This window comes from Paroedura picta, chromosome 11, assembly GCF_049243985.1.
Source record: "Paroedura picta isolate Pp20150507F chromosome 11, Ppicta_v3.0, whole genome shotgun sequence".
Classification (NCBI taxonomy): domain Eukaryota; kingdom Metazoa; phylum Chordata; class Lepidosauria; order Squamata; family Gekkonidae; genus Paroedura; species Paroedura picta.
The window spans coordinates 25154483-25178856 of record NC_135379.1 but is presented as its reverse complement, the minus strand read 5'-3'; the positions used below and the strand labels follow the sequence as shown (position 1 = coordinate 25178856).

The 24374-nt window shown below is 38.0% G+C and overlaps 1 protein-coding gene across 9 annotated transcripts in view; it reads left to right on the top strand.

Moving 5' to 3' along the window:
* Nucleotides 1-23092, top strand: part of DGKB (diacylglycerol kinase beta) — a 272726-nt gene extending 249634 nt beyond the window's left edge. For all 9 annotated transcript variants that reach the window (XM_077304457.1, XM_077304458.1, XM_077304456.1 and 6 more), the window contains 3 exons: nt 13051-13171; nt 14522-14582; nt 20160-23092. In XM_077304457.1, the coding sequence (XP_077160572.1) occupies nt 13051-13171; nt 14522-14582; nt 20160-20267 (290 nt within the window). In that variant the 3' untranslated portion in view covers nt 20268-23092. The remainder of the gene's footprint in view (nt 1-13050; nt 13172-14521; nt 14583-20159) is intronic.
* Nucleotides 23093-24374: the final 1282 nt, after the last annotated feature.

Sequence of the window (24374 nt, the reverse complement as noted above, 5' to 3'; positions counted from 1 at the left end):
CCACAGGGGAACCTGAAACTAGGTTGACTGCTGCATTTTGGATCACTTCCAGATCATTTTCAAACTCAGCCCCACATAAAGCACATTACAGTGACCTAACCTGAATGTGATCAAATCATGGATCACCATGTCTACATCACACTTTTTGAGGAACAACTATAGTTCACATATCAGCTGAAAGTGATATAGACAATGACATGCACTCCCAATCTATGAACTTGTTCCTTCAGGTAAAGTGCAGACCCCTCCAGACAAGATGACTATGCAGTCCAAAGCAGCTTCCTAGTTAACCAACAGGACCTCAGTTTGTCCGGATTTAGTGTAAATTTATTGTCCTTTATCCATCCTATGATCTTCTCCAGAACCTATTCAGGACATCCACAGGCCCAAGTGACTCACTTGTTAAGGGAAAAGTTTTAGTAGTAGTCTACGTATTGATCACACCTCACTTCAGATCTCCAGCTGGCCACTCCCACTGGTGTCTTGAAGATATTCAACAGCATGGGGTCAAGATGGAACCCTGCAGGAGTATCCTATAGCATTTTCCTAATACTAACTTCTGTAATCTCTCAACCAACCAAAAGTGGAACCACTACTTTTGTCTTTGGGATAACCACTCTTCTAGCTGAACCTACATCAAAAAGTTATTGTGGGGATAAAATAAAGGTGAGTTTGTGATATATGCCACCTTGAGCTCCTTGGTGGGAGAGTAGAATAAATAAGTAATATAGGAAACAATTTTATTTAAGAGGAGAAAATTGCCAGAACTTCCAGAAAATAACAAGGCATCTGAGTTGTTGCTTTTTCAGCCAAGGTTCATGTCTCCACAATATTCAGATAAGTATGGTAACAAGAAGACATTATTAAGTTATCAAAATCAGAGATTTAAAAATATACGCCATCCTTCTAAATAAGCAGAGCTTATGAATACATATACTGAGAAATCATTATTGCTTAAGTGAGTATTAGCACCCACTCCATATGTCACAAAATTATTTAACATCCCCAAATGTAAATACAGAAGAAGAATGTTTTACAACAGAAAGATGCACTGGGAATCTTTCACTTTCTGGTTTTGCATGCCTGCTCCTTCCTTTCCTCATAGATAGAATTAATGGATAAAGTATATATTGAACTTTCCAGAAATGATGTGGAACAGACATAGGAAAATAATGGTAGGACTTCTGGCTTCCCCAGGAGGAGTATAACATGTAGTCTTAGTTGCCAATTAATGAACCTCCAAAGCCATTAAAAATGTTGATGTGTCTCTATTTGTACACCCTTAACACGGTGTATTTTTCAGTGGCTGTTATTCCCGTTCCTTCAGCATAATTCTTCATTTCTCATGATTAATAATCCCTTTTAGTCCTTAAGCCTAACCCTCATTGAACTTTTAATCATTCATCTGTTCTCAGGTGAGAGAGAGAAGAGAGCAGGAGTATGTGCTCCTCTGTAAAGTAAGTGCTACTGAATGGTTGGTCTGTAACGATCTAGCCAAGGTAAACATCCTCTTCCATCTCTTCTCATCACGTCAATACTGTTTTCTCTCTAGGAAGCAGCTCTGCCGCAGTTGCTTCAGTGCATGGGTAGTTGATGACAGCTTGCAAGTAATAGTGGAGAAAACACAACAGAAGTCTTTGACATAGCCTTACATATGGGAAAATGTCCTTTAGGGAAGGGAAGAAAGGAATATATACTGAGATCAGGGAGTATGAGCAGTAGAAGTATATACTGCTGAAAACCCTCATAGCAATCCTTAAGTTTTGCCTTGTATTCATATGAAGACCATCCAGGATGTGAAATTTAACAAGATACATAGCTCCAATGTGGATGGCATTGATCCATTTTATCCAGTTCCGGTACCTTTCCTTTCTAGATAGGGGCATGTTTATACAGCAATCAAATATATAATATTACTAGAAACCATTTGAAGTGGGTGCCAAAACTGTTGTAAGTAATCTGAGAATGTGCTCTATTTCTGTTAGTGGGAGCCGTCCTGATTTGCTCACATTGTTTTGTGCAATCTGATACCACCCAGACAAACAGGAAGATATCAGGTTTGGATTTCTTAAATATCCAGCTAAAAGCAGCGAACGGCTTGAGCACATTAAAATTCCATTTTCTCCTTACAAGTGTTTGCTTCAGATGACCCCCACTGATCTTAAATATATTTCTGTATCCGTAACAGAATAGAGGTTTTCTGTACATCGTGTTCTAATGATACTCTGGCCTTTAGCCAACAAGGCACTGAATAAGGCTATTTTTAAAATACAGAAATGGGAACAGCTGCAGCAATCAAATTTGATAAAACAGAGAACTTTGCTTCCCCACCTCCCCCCTCCCCCTCCTTTTTTTTTTTTTTTTTTTTTACAGTTTGTCCAAGTTCAGAATCCTTTCATAGACTGGCTTTTGTTCTCCTGTATGAAGGGGCTTACAAAACTAAGACAGTGAAAATCCTTTTAAAACAAATAACTTTCTTAAAAAAAAAACAGCTTAAAATAATAGGCACCTTTTTTGTGTGCACAGCTAGCTTCAAAGCAATTGGGCTTCCAACTATTAAAAGAATAACTGTCAAAAATACATTTTTCTCCAGGTATATCAAAGGTCTTCCATAATGATCTCCTGAAACTGGAAGATGAAACTCCTTGTTTCAAAATGTTAGAACTCTGCAAGTTAATATTTGTTCTTAATGTTACATTCGCTAAAAGAAAGAGGGTAGCACTTTGGATGCTAACATTCTTTGTCTTGTTTTATTAATCAGGAACTGTGCTGCTGAAGAATTTTTTAAAAACCACTTAAACTCACTTAAGGAAAATTCTCATTATAAAATATTGAGTTTTTTAAAACCTCTCACAGAGTTAGTAACAATAGGATTTTTTCCCCATCCTTTCTATCCTCAGATCCCAGTTAGCAGGAGTTGAAAAGATGATTACACTTAAGATGGATTTCACACATACCTTCGAAAGTGCTTTTGAAACTCTTTTTGTGGGGTGTAAAAGTCATAAATGCCATTTTAAATGCTCTTATATCAGATTTTTTAAGGGCCTGATGGGGCTGTAGGATGGGACATTTACAATTGCATTTTAACTTTCCTGTAATGTTTATGTTACCTATGTACAGAAGTTCTACATGATGTGCACTTCCTAAAATAATATTTTATCTAAATTTTAAAATTGAGGGAAAGGATTTAAACAAAATAAGTTTACAGTGTTGTAGGAAAGTTATATACACCAACATCAATATTATGGAACTTCAAAAATCATTCAAAGCACAACCATTCTTGACAAATTTCTTATATAACCATATAACCTCATCTTATAACCTTGTGATTTTGTTTCTACTATTTGGCATGACGATTGAACTTGTCCATTGGGTTTTCATGCCAAAGATACTGAAGTGGTTTGCCATTTCCTTCTCCTGGAGGATCATTGTCCATGGGGTCGCGATGGGTCGGACACGGCTTCGCATCTAACAACAACAAGAATTTGGCATGATTTAGAGATCTTTTCTCTCAGGCATTTTTTTTGGATTTCTCATATTTGTGGCGACAATATTATTGCAAGTCAGCAGTAAGAGGTAAGATTCAGAGTTGTACATTTTGTACCATTTCATTAAACAGTCCTAGTAATATGATTTTATGAGTTACTGCTATATCACAATTTGTCATTATTGGATTTAGTTGAATTTGTTATCTAAAGTGATCACACAGAAACTGTTTACCATATATGTAGAAAGTCATCCAAAAACAAATGTTGAGATATCTTTCATAAAAAGTGAAGGACATCTATTCTTAATTTTAATATAAGTCAAAAATAAATAAATAAAATAATTCTCCCCACTAACACATCTTGTATGCACATATGGAAATGACTTTTTAAAATTTAATCTTGTCTCCCTAGGTGGAAATAAGAGTTTAAGGTCCTTGTTTCGGAATTATAAATGTGGGCTACCTTGTTTTTAGTTATACCGACTTTGCCTCACAGAAGTCTGAGTTTCTGTATACAATGAAACTAAACATCAAGCCGACAGGAGAAGAAAAGGAAAAAGGAAACTGCTAGTACCACATGAGAGATGTCAGTGAACTATAGTGAAAAATGAAAGAAAAGAATTACAGCTGTGGTAGAGTGAAGAAACTCTGATTCTGAACCAATGTCCTTTCTGCTTTAAGTGAAAATGGAGGTTGCAGGTTGGAATCATGTTTGGCAAAAGAAAGAACAGTGCCAGAATGCATCACAATTCCTTAGTTCTGATTTGGAATTTGTGAGGATACCTTTCCTAACACTCTCTTCCATGTGTGTTAAAGGCAAATGCAATCTTTGGACATCTATCCATTCTATGGGCAATACTACAAATTATTCGTTAGTGGCTTGTATCCCTCTTCCTTCTTGTTCCCTACATATCTCCAAGCCCTTTTAAGAATGTTTGTTGTACGGTAGTGATGAAAAGATCAAGAATGCTTGTTTCACATACAAAGCAATTGCTTTTGGGGATGTTAAAACACTTACCCATGAAGAGTAGGCGGACAGTAAATGGACAGTCTGTTTGGACAGTCTATTTACAGGGGGAGGGGTGGATGGGACTCAACTGCCAGCTCATCAGGTGGAAGTTGAGTTTTTCTGATTTCCCATGCTAGAAAATTTGCAGCAGATTGAGGGAGGATCAGAAATCCAGCTGATATCCACTTTCTTCTTCTCCCCCCCCCCCCAAAAAAAAAGAAATATTTCTTGAAACCATTGTTTGAGAAAGTGAACTTTCAGGAGTGAAATAGGCTTAGGAAACTGGGATGATTGCAAAACTCCTATTAGAGTTGGGTCCTACAGATCTTATTCACTAATGGTGGCACTTTCCATGCAAGAAGCCTTCCCTTAACAGAAGATCAAGTCCTTGATCTGTGATCTGTGGAGAGCTGATCAGCATTCCAAAAAGAGCTGACACTTTGCTTGTTGGTTTCTGGCACAGCATATATAGAATATCACACTAACATTATTACAGCAGTAAAGAAAAATACCTGTACGATATTTCAATACATGTTGACTGCTAGTAGTTGATTTTGCAAAAGACTTGTAATAATTTCTTATATATATGGATTATTTACTTCTTTAATCTCGCTTTTGTATTCAAATACTCCTTCAAAGAATGCTAATGGTCACACTGGAGATTCAGGACACTGTAATCACTGTAATATCTCATGCTGCAATAATTTGTTTCAGGATCATTCTTAGGTATATGCATATTTCCCTATCTCATGAGTCAGTTACTCATGTGTCTCCTAGCTGAACATATATATTCAAAGTGACCTAAGCATTATCAATATTCATAGACAAGTAGTCATGAATTGGTAAAGCCATCATCAGTCCTTAGTGTTCATATTCTCTAGACCAGGGGTAGTCAAACTGCGTCCCTCCAGATGTCCATGGACTACAAGCGAATGCTGGCAGGGGCTCCTGGGAATTGTAGTCCATGGACATCTGGAGGGACGCAGTTTGACTACCCCTGCTCTTGACCAGCCACATTCTTCAGGCTTCGAGAAACCCCAGAGGTGGTGCAATCCGGCAGAATATGGTGGTGCAATATGCAGAATCATGCAGAAGCCCACCCGGGCTTCTCCTCTTTCCACCTCCTTCAGGCCCATCACTGGCCATTTTGGGAGGGGAGGTATTGATATATATGTCATATATCAGCCAGTAAGTGTTTAACAAAATTTTAAAATTAATTAAAAAATAATAATTCACTCCCACCCATTCGGGAAACCCTTCCAGGGATGTCAAAAAAACCAAGGGTTTCCCAAAACCCTGGTTGAGAAAGCCTGCCCTAAATCAAACGACTCTAGAATAAATGTGGAAAGCATCTCCCAGATTGAGCAAGCTTTTCCTACCAAAAGCAGATAGTGCAACACCACTCAGTCATTTATCTTATATCCAAGCATAAAGACATTGTGTTACATTTAGCAATAGTTCATCTTAAAACATACAAGCCTCTGACATTAAGCATGTATTTGGCATTCTACGCAACATCAGTTCCTGTATCTGTGTATGAAAATGTCCTTGCCTTCCTGCATGTTGGGGCGGGGGGGGGGGGGGATTATTAATGCAGTTCTCCAAGCAGACAGTGTAGCAATTAGGACATGATACAGAACACTGAGCCTTGTTCATTTCTAAGGGCTCTCTGGCAGTATGCCACCTCTTCAACCTCTGTGCTATATTTTAACTGAAACCCAAAGTTGTTGTGTGTTTTTCTTCCAGCATGATGATTACCATGTTTTAATTACACTTAGGCAGCCATGTTTTCCCTTCTCTCCTAAGACAAACTGCCAACACAGAGAGATTTACCACTGACCAATGATGTTTTTTATGTAAATGTATTTGACTAAGTGCAGCAACTTCAGATTCTAATAGAGTCTTTCAGTCTCTTGCCAGATCTGCAATACTTCTATATGAGCAAGATAAATTGGATATTTACAAAACTGCTCCATTATAGAGGAACAATTTTCCATGTGTAAATCATCATTTCTAATCATGGTAGTACTGGGTTCCCCTCCACCTTTGGCCTTCTTTATTTTCCTTGATTTATATTTACAGGAACAGATTTGAAATATGGCATTTTACTGAACAGTGCAGTGATCTAGTAATACCTGATAGCAAAGATTCGATCTCTTTGGTCTCTTCAGTATATTATTGTCCGGGCTGGACAGTGCTTTAATGTCACAACATTCACAAATATGGTGTTGCTTAGATTTCACTTTGTCTCTTTAATTGTTCAAGCAGCCTGACAGGAGGAAATGGAAGGGAAATCTCCCTGCTGACTTTATTCCCCCTCCTTTCTTACACACACTTTGGAAATGAGTGCAAAGGGTCAAATGCCCTCTCTGTTTGCAGCTCAAAAGCTGCTGACATCAGCAGTCACTCATGAAAGCTAACCTTGTTTACTGATGGTGCTAATCTGAAGAGACGCGTGAAGTAGTTTGGTTTGTGGAAGAGGGCAAAAGTGGCAGGGTGCTGTGCAAACATTCCCCCACGTTCTGAAAGGTCATTGACACAGAAAGCAAGTGAAAGTCTTCATGTTGTGTACAAAGTTCCAGGTAGAGCATGTGGACTCTGAAGAACCCAAGGGCAATGGTCAAACAGCTTCATTGAGTCATTGTACAAACAATGCAATTTGGGCATATAGCTGAGGAGATATATTCTTAAATGTACTAACTTTAGTGTCTGTTTTGCATTTTGTGCATAGAGGAAAAAACACTGCATATGGGAGTTGGGTAGTAGTGGGATATAAAAGGTGGGGAACCCTTTGGGCCAGAAATAAGATTTGGAGTAATTGTTAAGGTTTGAGTTAGACTTTTCAAATATTGGAATTAAAGCAAATTGTGTTAGAGAGTCCGAGAATTGTTTTCAATGGACAACATTTTTTTTAGGCAACTCCTTTCATACATATAACATATGGGCATATACGTCCCCAATTGTGATGAAATTCCTTAGCATTTTACCCTCATCCAAGAGAGCCTTCATCCCAAATGTCAGACAGACAGGGCAAAGAATCCCGTTTCAGGTGGTGGGAAAGTGCCATCAGGTTGCAGCCAACATATAGCAACTCCATAGGGTTTTCAAGGCAATACATTCCTCACCTGGTCAGCATCAGGAGCAGCAGCTCTCCCCAGCAGCTCTCTCCATGTGCTCCCAGCTGTCAAAAAGTGCTTGTTAAGGGTTTGTCGTCATCTTGGAGAGGAGTGACGACTGGAGTGCCTCAGGGATCTGACCCTGTGTTGTTCAACATATTTATAAATGATCTGGGTGAAGGAATAGAGGGGATGCTTATTACATTTGCAGATGATACTAAATTGGGAAACATAGCAAACACAGGAGAAGACAGAATCAAGATACAGGATGCTTTACTCAGTTCTGGCTAGATCTCACTTGAAACACTGTGTTCAGTTTTGAGCACCACAATTGAAGAAGGATGTAGACAAACTGGAGTGTGTCCAGAGGAGAGGAACAGACATGGTGATGGGTTTGGAGACCAAGCCATATGAAGAAAGGTTGAGGTTTCTTGGTCAGTTTAGTCTGGAGAGAAGATGATTAAGAGGTGATATGATAAACATATTCAAGTACTTGAAAGGATATATAGAAGATGGAACAGAGTTGTTTTCTGTTGCCCCAAAGGATCATACCAGAACCCATGCATTGAAATTAATTCAAAAGAATTTTTAGCTAAACATCCTGACAGTTAGAGCAGTTCCTCCGTGAAATAGGCTTCCTTGAGGTATGGAGGGTTTCCTTCTTTGGAAGTTTTAAAGCAGAGGCTAGATAGCCATCTGACAGAAATGTTAATTTTGTGAACTTAGACAGATCGTGAGTGGGTGAGCAGAAGGTTATATGTTGGTGCTTGGCTCTTGTGGCCCTTTCTTGCATGCCCAGGGAAATGCCAATCACCACTACGGGGTCAGAAGGCAAATTACCTCCAGTCCAGACTGTCCAGGGATTCTGGTTTGAGGGGCATCATCTGGGCATGGAATTGTGGGCATTGTGGATGGGCAGATAGTTGTGAGTTTTTGCATTGTGCAGGTGGTTGGACTACAAGACCTTCCAGGTCTATGATTCTATGATTTGTGTCTTCTAGTTTTGTTACCAATAGGCCTCATAAGAGTTCATTTATACAAGGATTGGAGGGGATAGAATGGTAGGGACTAAAGCATTATTCTTGAAAAGATGCACATGTGCCACACCAGATGAAATGTGAGCAATCATTGATGAGAAACAACCATATAATCTAATTACATGTAAAAGAACTGTTGATTCAAGATCTTTGATATCTCAGCTTCTCTAATTTCATGCAAAAATACTAAATAGCTGTACTTTCTAATATAAACATGCCCCCAAAATCCTAGTCTAGAAAAAATACAAGTTCTAGGGGCTCCCCATCCTACCTCCATTATACCCACCGATGAGTAATTTTTTTCTTATCATTGTATAGAATGGAGGTAGGATGGGGGGGGGGCTAGAATTTGACCCCCTGGTCCAATCTTTTTAAATCATGGAGGGGAGTCAGAGGAGAGGCTTCTGAAGCTACCCTGAAAGGTTGGGGCCTCTAACTCAAACTGCCATCCAGGTCACGGAGACTTAGTGAACCTTACATTCCCCATTAAAGTCAGTGGCACCATTGGCTTTAATGGTTGAAGCGCTACATCTTTAGAAGGTCCCATCCTTCAGATATTCTCCACTCTATAGGGAGAACTACCATTCTCTTCAGGAGTAAGGACATCAAACCCTTCCCTTTGGTCATCTCCATGTCCATGACCTTCTGCAACACACGCATACCCATTTTTAGAAAGGTGATAGATCCAGTGTTAGATAGAGCTCAAGATTGTTTTCCTCCTTTCCTCTTTCAATTCTGGTTAATGGTTCATGAACTTGGATTATAGTTAAGGCTGAAATATAGCTTTTGGAGTATCAAGACTGAAGAGAGACACAGCATGCATGACAGGAAGAGGAAGGGAGGCATTTCTTTCAGCTCCTGCCTTCCTGAGAAGCTGATGAGAAAACCCATCCTTCAGATGTTCTCCTTACTCCATAGAAGAAGGACCTTTCTTGGTAGGTAAGTATTCAGTGGTCGATTTTCAGTGGTTAAAAAAGTTCCCATGGGGCTCCACCATTTGCAAACAGGTGGTACATGTTATGAAAAGTGGTAGATCTGTGTGGCCATATCGTCTCAATCCATGCCGCTCTGCACATAGAACTCTGCTGAACCAGGATGCACGTTTCCTTTACCGTAACTCCATTATTTCAATGACTATATATGGTTTAATGAGCTTCAATGGGACAGTATAGTGGTTCATAAGAAATAATAAGGTGATTGATTCTAATGGTACCCTTCATCAGCCACAAAACGAATCACACCCAATCCTCAGTGAAGAAAAATGCTATCATTGAGCAGGGCTGGGAAACTAGTGCTGTGTTTTCCACGTATTTAAGAATGAGCTGCTATAGATATGCAAATGTCAGTCCGTCTTCCCAAACCCCATGTTAACCTTATCTATACGGAATGCAAGGTGCTTATTATTTATAGATAGATGAGGAGGAGGGCTTCTTTCTATCCTAACTAGTAGAATATTTTCCAGGAAAAGAGATATTAACAGCCAGTGTGAAGGAATGAGCACTTAAGCATAATCCAGAACAGAAATAAAATGTTTCTGTTCCTTATCCATCTGTTCTTAGCAGCAAATTTAAAGCCAAATTTGAGTAATAAAATCAGTGGTTGCCTTTCTTTTTTTAAAAAAAAAAAGTTCAGCAGGACTCTTCAGATTCAAGAAGTAGCTGTGTTTGTCTTTTATTGCAATCAGTAGCTTATGGCACATCTATGATATATAGAGCCCCATCATTGCCCCATCACATGGAATGTTTTTATGTAGCTAGTTCATGTCTTGAGTACTGTGTGCAGTTCTGGAGGCCTCACTTCAAGAAGGACATAGATAAAATTGAAAGGGTACAGAGGAGAGCAACGAGGATGATCTGGGGCCAAAGGACCAAGCCCTATGAAGATAGGTTGAGAGACCTGGGAATGTTCAGCCTGGAGAAAAGGATGTTGAGAGGGGACATGATTTATAAATCTAAATAAATAAATAAAATAAATAATGATAGCCCTCTTTAAGTATTTGAAAGGTTGGAGGAGGGCAGGATGCTGTTTCCGTTGGCTGCAGAGGAAAGGATGCGCAGTAATGGGTTTAAACTACAAGTACAACAATATAGGCTAGATATCAGGGGGAAAAATTTCACAGTCAGAGTAGTTCAGCAGTGGAGTAGGCTGCCTAAGGAGGTGGTGAGCTCCCCCTCCTCACTGGCAGTCTTCAATCAAAGGTTGGATACACACTTTTCTTGGATGCTTTAGGATGCTTTGGGCTGATCCAGCGTTGAGCAGGGGATTGGACTAGATGGCCTGTATGGCTCCTTCCAACTCTATGTTTCTGTGATTCTTGCAGAGATTCAAGGTAGGTTGCAAAGAAACAGCAAACGATGCAACAAAAATATAAAACCAGAAAAGAAAACAGCAATGCGTTTAATAAAAACCAATCTAAGAAATATCCAAAGATTAATATGTTATTTAAAATACATTATTTGAAAAAAATGTCCGCCTCAAAAGGCGAACACAACAGTAGAAAAGGGAAGAATATACTCTAATTCTAGGTACACATGTTTAGATTTAGTTTGAGTAGCCCTTGCTCAGGGATTCTGCTGAAGGTTTTCTGGAAAAGGTGGGTTTGAAGGAGGGGACTGAAGAAAGATGGAATTGTTCAGGTGTTCTGGGAGGTGGTTCCTGGTGTAAGGGACAGCTAGCAAGAAAGGACAGAGTAGCCCATGCTCCACTGATCACAGTAGACTGTACTTTTGAAACAACAAGCATAGAAATAGACTACTATTCTGAGCAAAATTCCCTGAGAGAAAGCCCCATTTAAATCATTGGAAATGTACTACAGTATTAAGATGTTAAGGATTGCACTGCAGGCTGTTTGCAACCTCAATTGGGAGTAAATCTTTTGAATCTTAATGGAACTTACTTCTGAGTTACAACATTTGGAATAGCATGCTCCATCCCCTGTCACTTATGAATAGCAGAGTACTGAGGACCTCCTCCTAGACCTTAGGGTAACTACCATAATACCCCATGAAAACCTACTGGGGAATGTGCTTTGCTGTTCTGTTTTGTTTCTCACTTCATTCATCCAGTGATTTTCTCTCCCTCAGCACACAATCTACTCCCAAAGCAGAATGGGGGGGGGGGGGGAAGTGCTGTCAAATCTCAGCCAACTGATGAGGACCCTTTGGCGTTTTCAAGGCAAGAGACTCTCAGAGATGGTTTGTCATTGCCTTCCTTTGTATAATGACCCTGGATTCCTGGGTGGTCTTCTAACCAGCTACTAAGGAGGACCAACCCTGATTATCATCCAGGATCAGTGTAACCTGGACCATCCAGGTAAGGATAGAATGGATTTAGCTTACTTGTAATGGCTGGTGTATTTCAGCATACATGGTATGAGGCTGGCACAGGAGGAAAAGAGAGCATCACATTCCATGGTAAATCCTTTGACACTCAGTTCTCTGTGTAAGGAAAGTACTGTACCATGGAATAACAAGGCACAGCTTCATCAGATGCATCATCTCTTTGTTTTATTGATTGCTGGCAGCTTCTCAAGCTAGCATTGTGTGCTAATACTTCAATTTACTGTGAATTGCTTCTCCACCTACTTCAAAGAATCTGAGAATGTATCTTCTGGTACCTTTGTTATGGTTAAAGACAACAATATTGATTTTAGTGTTTTTAAAAAAATCTTTCTGTTTCTCTTGTTAAATTACATGATCTCACATTCTATCCTACAATGTTACATGATAAAATAATATGCATGATGAAGGATCATTCTTACAATGTGCGGTTAGTAAAATCTTTGGAGTAACAATTTGGCAAGGATTGGTAATGAGTCCAAGTCATTAAACTCTAAGCTGATATACCCTTGGGGAAAAGATTGTGTTCTGTTATTGGGTTGCAGTAGGGTTTTTTTAACAGAAGTTCCACAGGTTGAGGTCATGGTGGCCAAATATCATGTGGGCCTCCCTCCAGTCGTCTCAAATTCCCCTACCCTTCTAATCTTGTATGGCATATACATTGCTTTTGCTGTGCATCCAGAACCAGCAGGCTTACCTGAGAGCTGGGAGTCTGTATGGCTCAGCAGCAATGCAACAAACATCCCTGCTAGATGGAGGTTCATGGGCTTGCAGCTGATTTCACCTGTCAAAAAGTCTTTGGATGCCACTGCATAGCCTGAGGTTGGTGTTACCCACATGTTGGCACTTGGAGTCATTAGCCAGGTATGACTCACCAGACTGTTACTGTTCACTTCTTTTCACCAGATTTGCAAGCCTCAAGATGTGTCAATTGGTATGATTTTTTGCTTCTAGACATTATTGTGAAGACGAGAAGAATAATACAGAGAGGTGCTGATGGTTGTCAACCAAGCATACTCTGTCACTTATAATTCCAGCATAACAATTACATTTTCTATTTCAGATCTGAGTGATCAACAGGTAGAAGTGGTTGGTTTGGAGGGAGCCATGGAGATGGGTCAAATATATACCGGACTGAAAAGTGCTGGGAGACGCCTTGCTCAGTGTGCATCTGTTGTCATCAGGTAAAACATTTATTGCACACCTTGTGGAATCATGCACTTCATGAGCAAATTAAGTGAGGCCTTTGATATTCCATTTTTAACTTTATTTATAATAATATGGCATTCCTGTTAAATATGAACCCACAGGAATACAATTTGGTACACATGTTTAGGGTGCAGCTTTAAATTTCAAGTGTAGATACTACTACAACACTTGCATCTATTTCCAAAAGGAGAAGACAAAAACATAAAACACAATAATTTGCATATAGTGGCTCCCTTGCACGAAAGAGGCTGTTTTCCTCTGATGGAAGAGGACATCTAATTTAACAGGAGGAGTCATTGGTTCTAGTGCACTACTGAGCAATGTCACTGAAAGCAATTAGGATGATTATGAAAATCACGTGTCTGTTGAGCACAGATCCCAGCTTGATTCACTTGAAGATAGCCAACATGGCACAGTAGTTAAGAGTGTTGTAATAGGTTCCCAGAGACCCTGATCAAATCTTTATCCAGCCATAATGTTCCCTTGGTGACATTGGGCCAGCTGCATACTACCTCACAGGGGGCTGTTCTGTAGATAAATTGGACAGGGGAGGGAAGGAATGTTGTATGCCACATTGGGTCCACATTTATGAGGGGGGAAATTAGTGAAAGAAATGATTAAAATATCATGATAAGAGTTGGTGCACATAATTGTATATTTCATGTTCAGTTTGAACATAAGTGAAACCCCTTCACCTGTTGTCAAGGGTCCTATATGTGAACAAGGCATATTCTCTATTGCTGTGCAATTTTTAAAAAATGGCAGCTTGAAGAGGAGATATTTGCTTTGAGGATCACAATTTCTTTATTGCCCCGCTATGTACTACTGAAATTTAAGTCTGGACATAAGAAGTTATATATTTTTACTATTGTTAGTAACATTGAATGTTGCTGTTCAGATGTGAAACAGAATGCTGGCAATTTAAATGAAAAATAATAAATAAAAATGTAACACTAGTATTGCTGCAATTGCTTCAACTAGTTTAAACTACTTTTATGCCCAAACCTATCCATGCAACCTTGTTGTTGATTTTGGCTATGATAAAGTCAGCATAGGTTGTGTTCACCATGTAATAAAACGATCACATGGTTATTTCAATGCAGATATGCAAATGATCGGTCAGCATATGATTTCTCAACCCACTTTGGAATGTTTTGAAGGATGTGCTAGTCCACACAACATGAAGACCTGCTGTATTGCAGTTCTAAATATTTGTAGGGAGGCTGACTTCTAAAAAATATGGATGGCAGGGACACATTCTGTCCATTCAGAATGCACACTTTATTTTTTTCCAGACAGTGTAATTGTTCTATTGTTTTTCCTAGGACCAGTAAATCGCTGCCTATGCAGATTGATGGGGAACCCTGGATGCAGACACCTTGCACAGTAGGTCTACCATAATCAGGGAATGAAACAAAGTTGGTCAAGATTGTTATACTGCATGAACTGGAATCTCCTCAAACTTGTGTGGTATCAGTGCTGGTTCTGTGAATAAAGAACCTGGCTGTAATTCTTACCTCCTATGGCCACATTTAAGTATGACAATGTGATAGAACTTAGAGGTATGCATGATTTACTTTGTGTGAACTCCATAATATGTATTTTCTATAGATTCAAGTGTATAGCCCAGTTGGTCTGAAGAAGTACAATGACATTTGAGTTTAATGGCACCTTTAAGACCAACAAAGGTTTATTCAAGGTGTGAGCCTTTTAATTACTTCTTTTCACAACTGGGAAAGTGTCTGCCAATAATCACCAACTTGATGTTTTTATTGCCCCAATGTTTTTGTAAATAACAACTGAACCCATAGGACTCGTTGGCTTTTCTAGCAAAGAATTATCATATTTGGACTTATAATGCTGTTTAGTAATTTGCTACTAATTTACTTTCTCCTTATATCTGTATTCTTATTATCCCAGTTCCATTGTCTGAGGAAGTGCACATGTACACAAAAGCTCACACCTTGAATAAATCTTTGTTTGTCTTAATGGTACTATTGGACTCAAATTTGGGTATATTTTCTAAAAATAAGGCTTTTTCTGGCCCATTAGAAAAATTTTAGCAGGTACTGACAGAATAATCAAAGCAATTTCATCATGCAAGGGTGAGTGGGAGAACTCTGTCTGTCTGTCTGTCTGTCTGTCTCTCTTGAGAAGATGTAATTTGGCTGTCTTAGTATTAGGACCCTTTCACATATTACATTGAGCAGCCCTATGCTTGCCACAAATGTACCTTAAATAGGTAAACGTAGCCATAGCCAGTTACCAATGAATGAATCTGTCCAATATATGTCTTCATCACATTCATACTTTAGATTATAAAGTAGACCTTAAAAAACAATTCATGAAGCCACCTTATCCCCCCCACCCACCCCTATTCTTATAAGTCCTAAACACATTCTTCTTATCTTGAACTTCTGAGATACTCTAAAGGACACCAGGAAGTTTGTCACATAGAAGAAGTTTCCTGCTTGTAAATATGTTGAATTGCCACATCTAGTAACCTGACCAAAAAACCCCACATTTACATGTGTGAGAGCTCTGAGCATTTCTCAAGGATGTAATATGAGAAGGAGCTCCTGAACCCAGCTGATTTTCTTGCAGGAATGTATGGCTTTAGAGGGAAAAAAGCATCCTCCAAGCTATTTCATATCAGGAAATTAGTATAAAGGAAGGAGAAAGATGGTTCTTCCCATGCCTTGTAATCCTGGCCTAAATTGGAACCTTGTGTATTTAAGCACGGAATTCTGAGCAGTTGTGTACTTAAGCACGGAATTCACAGCTGAAGTCTGACTAAAGGTTCTTGTAGAGACCAAGTGTAATTTCAAACGGGTAGCTGGGTAGCAGAAGAAATTTTGAGACCAGTAGCACCTTTAAGACCCACAAAGTTTTATTCAAGGTATGAGCTTTCATGTGCATGCACACTTCTTCAGATACAATGTAAACCAAGTGTAAATGTAACCTGTGTATACGTAGACCATAGGTAGCATAACTGAAACATTGCATCCAGCTTCCCAAATCAAAACCCTATGGAAGTGTGCTCAGTAGGAAGGGACAAGGATTCAGAGACCTAGGTGGAATGGCTCACAGTAGAACAATTAGTTAAATGATTAATGTACAATACTCGTATCAATCTTAATTTTTTAAAACTTAATCTAATTTGCATTTATGAGACCTGCCATGCTGCTGAGAAGCTGGCCGTTATTTCTGTGTTTCTCACAACCTTGTGCATAAATTATTTTTGTTTACCTATGCATAATGTTTCCTAATTTCACAACAGACCTTTGCTTTGTTTAACTGACACTGCAATTTACTGCATGTGTGCTTTCTGCACCTTAAACAACTATGCTGAGATGTAATGCACCCATCTTTCCAGTTTAAGAAAAGAATTAGTTGTGACTAATTGCCAATTAATTTGTAGTAGTTCAAGTGTGAGGGGGGTGGGAGAAACAATTGCACCTCCTAATTAAAATTTAAAATATTCTAAAGTGTCATCTTAGGTGTCTGTGGAATACATAATTTCCATCTCTGTTCTGGGCTGGATCCTGTAACAACCCCAAGCTTGACAGCTCTATTAATTTAAAGGCTCAGCAATATTTATTAGTAAAAAAACATGAAAAATGCCATTAATCATTTATTTTAATTTTGCAGCTCTGTCATTTTCTCAGTATGTTTAAAAATTATGATGACTCTGCCATGTTTTCCCAACCTACCTGTGTGAAAGGGAAATGGATCACACTACTTAGGACTGATACTAGAGTATATTATTAGAGCTTAATTAATGCCAAACTAATTAGATTTAATTTCAGCTGGTGCAATGATCCTGCTAAGGAACGATCACATAAATCTATATTTAATATTATTGGGTTGAATCACAGGACATGGCCATCGAACACAAGCTGAAAGAGAGACGCTAATTTGATTTAAGACTTATTGCAAATTCACCAAAGGCTTGGTCTACATATAAGAGTCTGCCATTGACTCTAAGACCCTAGAATTATAGCTTTTTGCCATATAGATGTCCTACTTTTACACTTGGGGATCATGTAAATATCTGGAATTCTTCTGTCTTGTGTGTCATGTTCATAGCAGTCCATCAAACCTTTGTCTGTCTTTACTCATCTATCACATTAAGGCTTATGGCTACAACATCTAATAAATAAACTGAAACTTTAGTAATCTGTGCAGTAGTTCTCCCATGTTACATGCCAACATTAGGTCAAAAGCTAGTAGGTGTTAATGAAGTTAATGGGAGAATACAACTTTCCAACTATGTATGCTGCCTATACATACACATCATGCTAAAAAAAACTTAGAATCACAGAGCTGGAAGGGGCCATACAGGCCATTTAGTCCAACCCCCTATTTAATAAGGACCAGCCTAAAACATCCATGATGAGTATCTGTCAAACTGTTGTTTAAAGACCACTAGTGAGGAGGAGTTCACAACGTCCTTAGGCAGCCTATTCCGAATTCCACTGTTGTAGCCAGACAGGGAATTTGTGTTTTATCTCTAGAATTCGGCGGGGTGTGTGGGTGGGTTACTATTTGTGCAATTATTTGTTTTCAACTGAAGTCATAACGTTAGCTCAGTTCAGACATCATACTAAACTATGGTTAAACAAGCTTAATGTCATGTCTCATTGACAAGCTATGGTATTTAGCCACCAAAGCAAACATGGTTATTTGAAGTTTTAAGGCATCATTTGTTATTTGGTTTGATGTCTGATTTGACAAACTATAGTTATGACCACTGCATTAAAGACTGGATTACTGTTCCAATGGAACAAGAAAGCAGATCATCAGTTGCTATAAACATAGTTTCTTTGTACATTGATCTTGTGGCACCTGAAAGATTAAAAATGTACATATTTGGAGCTTAAGCTTTTGCAAATGAGAGGCCACTTCATCATTTGGCAGAGACGCACAGTCCTGCAAACTGAACAAGGGGGTTATTATAAGGTGCCAAAAGGCCAAGCATTCCAAGACATAGATATATTAAATTACATTACAGAACACAGATGAAAACAAGTTCCAGTCAAAGGTATCCAGTTAGATGGGCCACTCCTAGAAATATTAAGATTGTAGATCATTGCTGGGTCTCTTGTGAAGAAACGTTTTGTCAGCAGTCCTTTGTATCCAAAATATTCACCTTAATGAAATTTGTAGAACTTGTAACAAACCCAATGCGATATTAGTTTTAGCACCCTAAAGTCCAACATTAGATGATACTACAGACATCCGTCTAATCATGCATACAAGTCCACAGATGTGGTGTAGGTCTTGCACCACTGAAGAAGAAGGTGAGATTCCAGAAATTGAAACCCATTTATCCTGTGGAGGTTCTTCTATTTTTATCATCTTTGATTTTAAAGTAAATTTCCACCCCAAGAAGCAGCCTATTCTCTATTTTAATGAGCCTTTACATTTGGTGTACATTTTTTGTTTCATTACTATTAGTGAATGACAAGTGAAGGATATTCATTTTAGTTTTAAAATGTCAGGTATGCACTTTAAGAGATATATTTTTGCCGTTTTTAATGAGGTGGTGTTTCTTTTTGAAAGGAATACTCATTTGTGATGTGGATACTATGCAGATGACAACTGATATTTAATAAGTGATGGTTCTTGTATTAGTCGTAGTTCACTAAAGAAAATGTCTCCGATAGCTTTTGAAAAACTATTAGCGTCACTAGCCCAAAGGCAAGATGTGACCTTTTTATTACATAATGAGAATCATTTATTATCTTACAATGTATCTTAAAGTCACAGACAAAATGCCACTTTGATAATTGCTTTCAATTAGCTTTGAGCATAGCATACATTCATAAAATGTCTTCTCTAATTTAGACTTGAATTAGAGAAAATTGGAGGCATAATCTACGTTAAGGTTGTCTCATTTAAGGTGATTTCTAGTTTTATATCAAAGAAATCAAAATGGGTGGCTATAAAGCAGTCTTTCATAGTGTTTTAAACAGGTCTTTCAATATTTGATTTGATTCTACGATCAATTAATTAACAAATTAGAATGCTGCTTCGTCATTCTTGACCTTTTTAGTAGGCTAGCTTTTGACTTTAGTTCTTAATGGTTATTTTGAAATTAAGCATTGAAGTTCATGTTAAGATCAATGAGCAGCGCGATTAGGAGAAATATAAATAAGGCATGTTACTATAATAAAAAGTGTCTGATTTAATACTCAGTGTGTTACCAAGTTCATTATCCTGCTGATCCACTGACAGTAACCGACATGTAGAAATAGTTTCTATTCCCCCCATGTGCTGTCTAGGAGACAGGACTGACTCAATAGGCTATATGGGGAGGAAAAAAAATTCACATCCAGCAATAGGGGATTGCATATGGATGTGCAGCCATTAACCTACCTAGCAACAGCAATATAGGAAGCCATGCACCTCAGCAGCCATACTGAGTTTTCTGTGGCATTTATATTTCCTTAGATTGTATAAATTTTCTAATACCATTTGGTTCCTTTGAATCTATATCTAACAGTGGCATCAAGATGTCCTTGATTTATAACTATGCAGCTCATAAATATATCACCAGGATTACTTTTTACATGAACTTCCATTTTACTATAATTATATATGGCATTAAGGTTGTATCCATTGTATTTATTCGGGGGGGAAATGTGTTTTCTTTAAAGTGTTCCATCAGGGAAAAAAGAAGTTGCTTTATATTTGCATATGAGTTACAAGTATGTACAGTGATTTAAAAAAAAACTTTAGTGAATAACATTTTGGGACGGGGGAACCATTCATTCAAAATTCTTTCTTTTGGGTAAATATGGCACATGAACAATTTTTAATACTTTGACATTTTGCATAACACATTTGACAGAACGTAATTTAATGCCCTCATTTTACAAACCATTTTAAAATGTATAAATTACCATCCACACAGTAGGCACCTCAAGAAATAACTTTCCTTCTTTTCTCTCTCCCCAGATAAAAATTATGCACAAGAATCAAGTTCCTATCTTGATGGGACCACCCCCAAAAACCGGCCTGTTCTCCTCCATCATTAAAAAAACACGGAACCACAGCAAAGAATAAGCTTCTGTAGTTAAATGCATACAAAATCAAATTAGCAAGTATTTGGAATGTGTATACTGGAAATATTTCAAGGGTTTTAAAATGTTCTCTTACTGCATAATCATGGATTCTGGAATAGCAGTTTCTGTGACTGAGCTAATGTAAAATGATGCTATTAGAATAATTTATTGCCACAGTTTCGTAGGCATTTTGCATGAAGAAAGCTAATGTTTACATAAAGTGATAAAGCATATTTTTGGTGCATGCATTACCATTACTAATTTATAGAATAAATATGTTGTGGAACGGAAAAATCCAATACTATTGAAAATGCGATTTTCATGGGACATTGTCCTCAATCTGCTTGCTTCAGATCAGTCTTTCTATTCCAGCCCAGTTCTAAAGAAGGCACCATAAGGCTTACACAGCTTTGGTTTGGTTCCTTTTCTGCTTAATGCTGATGAATAACTAACACAACATCCTAGTTGTATCCAGCTGCCTCTCTTACAGCTAATCATCTTCTTATCCGTGTAGATCTGATTTTAAGCCCTGAAATGTGAAATTTACTTTGTTCTCTTGAAGTTTGATCAGAAGTCACATCTTAAAGGAAATAAGCCTTATTGCACACAAGTTAAGCACTGGGCTGTTTGAGTTGTAACTAAGTTCATCACACATTTTGCCTGGTTCATGGTTTGCAAAGTGATGTTTATGAACTGAAGAACCACCATGAACTTGCATGAATTTTGATGTAGTTCATGGCAGGGGTTTCATGAGGACCAGAAGGCAGAAAACAATTGACTGCTGCTTAGCTTTTTTGAAACCCCTGCTTTCTGTTCCCAGCAAAAACCCACAGGGAGCAGAAAGCAGGGGATTAACTTTAAATGGCTCATGAACCAATACAAACTGGTTCAATTTGCAAACCAGCATATTAGTTTGTGGTTAGCTTGTGCCACAGACCATGAGGCAAACCACAAAAATGCAGTTTGTACCCATCCATAGTTTTAACCACACTAACTTATTGCTGAACATCTGTTTGCAACACATTTTAGATACATGGTTAATATTTTTGATGTACATCTAAATGTACATTTGATGTACATCTAAAACAAGGAAAGTATGAAAACAGGGCAATATTGAGCTGGATCCAGTTAACATTTTCACACAATCTCATCCAATTCTCCACCTCATTATAACCCCCAACCTACATGGTTTTATCCTTAACAAATAATTGTTGGTGGTCAAAGGAAACTATTATCTGCCCTTTTCACCAATTGTAAAGCTGATTGAATCCAAAGCAGTGATGTTTTCTTTCCTGCAATTAATAATAAAAATTGCAAGCTTTATAATGCAGTAGGTGTGCAAATCATAACCCATTTTTGTGGCTAACAAACCGTGTTTTTCATCAGCAATTCAGCAAAACAGAGCTTTAGATAAATAATGGGTAAATAATTAACAATGCAATCCTAACTACTCTTACCTGGGTAAAAATCCATTGAATAGACCTGAGTAGAAGTCTGAGTTGGCCTACCTAGAATTTCACAATAAATATTTTAAATCAGACTCCAAACATTACTAAATTTGAGTAAGAAGAGCAAGGAGAAATTAACTCCTTACAATGTAGTACTTGTATTCTGCTTGTTTATAAATATGCCTATAATAAAAAGAATAGGGCTCCCCAGTCAAACCAGCTGTGATGTGAAGGTATATGGCAGTACAAATTGGAGTTTCATTTGTTACAGCAACATTCTATTACTAAATGGAGAGTAATCTTCAAGTGTACATCAGAGTTTCTACATGCACAATGGAAACACTCCATCTGGAAGACTACGCACTCTCCACTTACCATCGTTATATTTTGTTGCTCACCAGTTTACTGTATAAATATAAATCATTTGATCATGTTGCTTCCTTTCTGTTTGCTTTTTTTTAAAATCAAGAATTTATGCGATGATGATTTTGTGCTTAATGACTTAACTTCTCTTCCTTGGTCCCTTGAAAAATGTATTAACCATTTGGAAACAGTAACACAGCTCGTTTTGTACATTCGACATTTTCACTAATGGTCAAGCTGACTGAATCCAACCCAGCGGTGTTTTATTTCCTGCAATTAACTCAATAGTAGAATTGTTACACTGTATAATGCAGTAGGTGTGCAAATGGTAACCAAGGCTTGTGGCTAACAAACCATGTTTTTCATCAGTGATTTAGCAAAACAGAGCTTTAGATAAATAATGGATAAATAATTAACAGTGCAATCTGTCTGATCTGTTTTAGGATTAAAGTCGGGCCGGCCAATCGTTTCAATGTTGCCTGTTCACATACAGCTCTAGTAAAGATTCAAATGAGTAGCCATGTTGATCTGAAGTAGCACAATAAAATGAGAGTCCAGTAGCAGAGAGTTATCATGTGGCTGTGTTTGGATGCTGTGACACATTTTACTAATGTAACAACATTAACATTTGCTTATATAGCTTGCACTCGAAAGCTCACGCCTTGAATAAATCTTTGTTGGTCTTAAGGGTGCCACTGGACTCTGATTTTATAGCTCTAGTAAAATGATTTTTGGGAAGGCCTTTTTCATTTGTTTTATTTATTTTAGTTAGGAGTGCATTCATCCTTGCATGGTTTACTTTCTAGCATTGTCAGAAGAATAACTTGCTTGAATTGCCTGATTTATTATTCTCCCACCTTTTAATCTGTTCCGTCATACTTTGATAATGATTTATCAAATCTCTGTTCCTATTGATCACTTGTCCTTATGAAAGAACAGCGTTTAATCTTCCTGTTACGCACGATATTGTGCATGGATGTACATATATTAGATACAGTTTGAGTAACATTGTATGCATTAGTAGACTTCTATGTATAATTGAAGATAAACAAAGAAGCAGTATGTTGCAGGTAAAGATAACATATATGTTATATGCTCTTAATGTTCAGTAAACGTTTGCAGAGAAGTGCCAATTATCTCAACGTATTCAGCATAAGGCTGAAAAACAAGATGTCATCTACAAACCTAAGGCTGTATAATTCAATGTTTATGGGTCCAGTGATATTAACAATTGCACATGCAGTAGTGTAAAAATGATCATTTCCTTGTAAGTTACTTATAAATGTAGATCTACATTTTATGCAATGGCAACTTTAAATCTTGCTGATATTGTATCACATATTACATTCATTTGATGAAGTTACAGCTGTAGGTAATAAATATTTTCACATGATGATACAATTTTCTACATATGATATTTAACAGTTGTTTCATTGTTTTGCACATCCCAGGTACTGGAGAGAGAGAAGCATCACTGCAGTCCACATTTCATTTAATTCCATCCTGAAATGAACTGGTTGCTAATTTCTAATGCAAACTACAAAGAATTATCACCATTTAGCTGCCAGACTGAGTGGCATGCCTCTGTGCCCATGACAAATTCTGACTAGGGGTTTCCTTTACTGAAAAGTTAATTCCTGTGTCAATCTGGTCTTTTTATGTATCTATGATGTTAATGGATTCTGGAAAGATTGACTACGAGCAATAAATATGAAAGTTTAGCGCCTTAAGTCCCCTCCCCCACATCAAGTCACAGTTGATTTATGGCAACCCCTCCCTCCTCCAAGGCAAGAGACATTGAGAGGTGGATTGCCATTTGTTGCCTTCATGGCAGGACCTTGGTATTCCTTGATGGTCTCCCACCCAAATGCTAGTCAGAACCAACCCTGCTTAGCTTCCAAGGTTTGACAAGATCAGTCTGAGCCATCCAGGTCAGAGTGATTTAGTTTTAGGCTCAAGATTTTCAGAGACCAAGCATGAGCCTGTAAATAAAAGAAATGCCATTTAACATAACTCCATTGAGGACTAGGAATTTTGATGCACTCTTCTTATTTAGATACTCAAGGACTCTCTTTGTTACTGTGAAGTGCCAAGAAAACAATTGAGAGAAACCCGTGGGGATATTTTACATTTTCCCACTTATATCTGAAGTAAACTTGGTGCTTTATTAAAGAACAGTGGGGTGGTACTGGTGGGGAAACTCCTGAATAGATTGAGTTGGCCTAGTTTAGTGAACAACTGTCTTTTCCTTTTTCAAAACCCCTGACCCCATTTAATGCTGAATAATAATTCTCTCT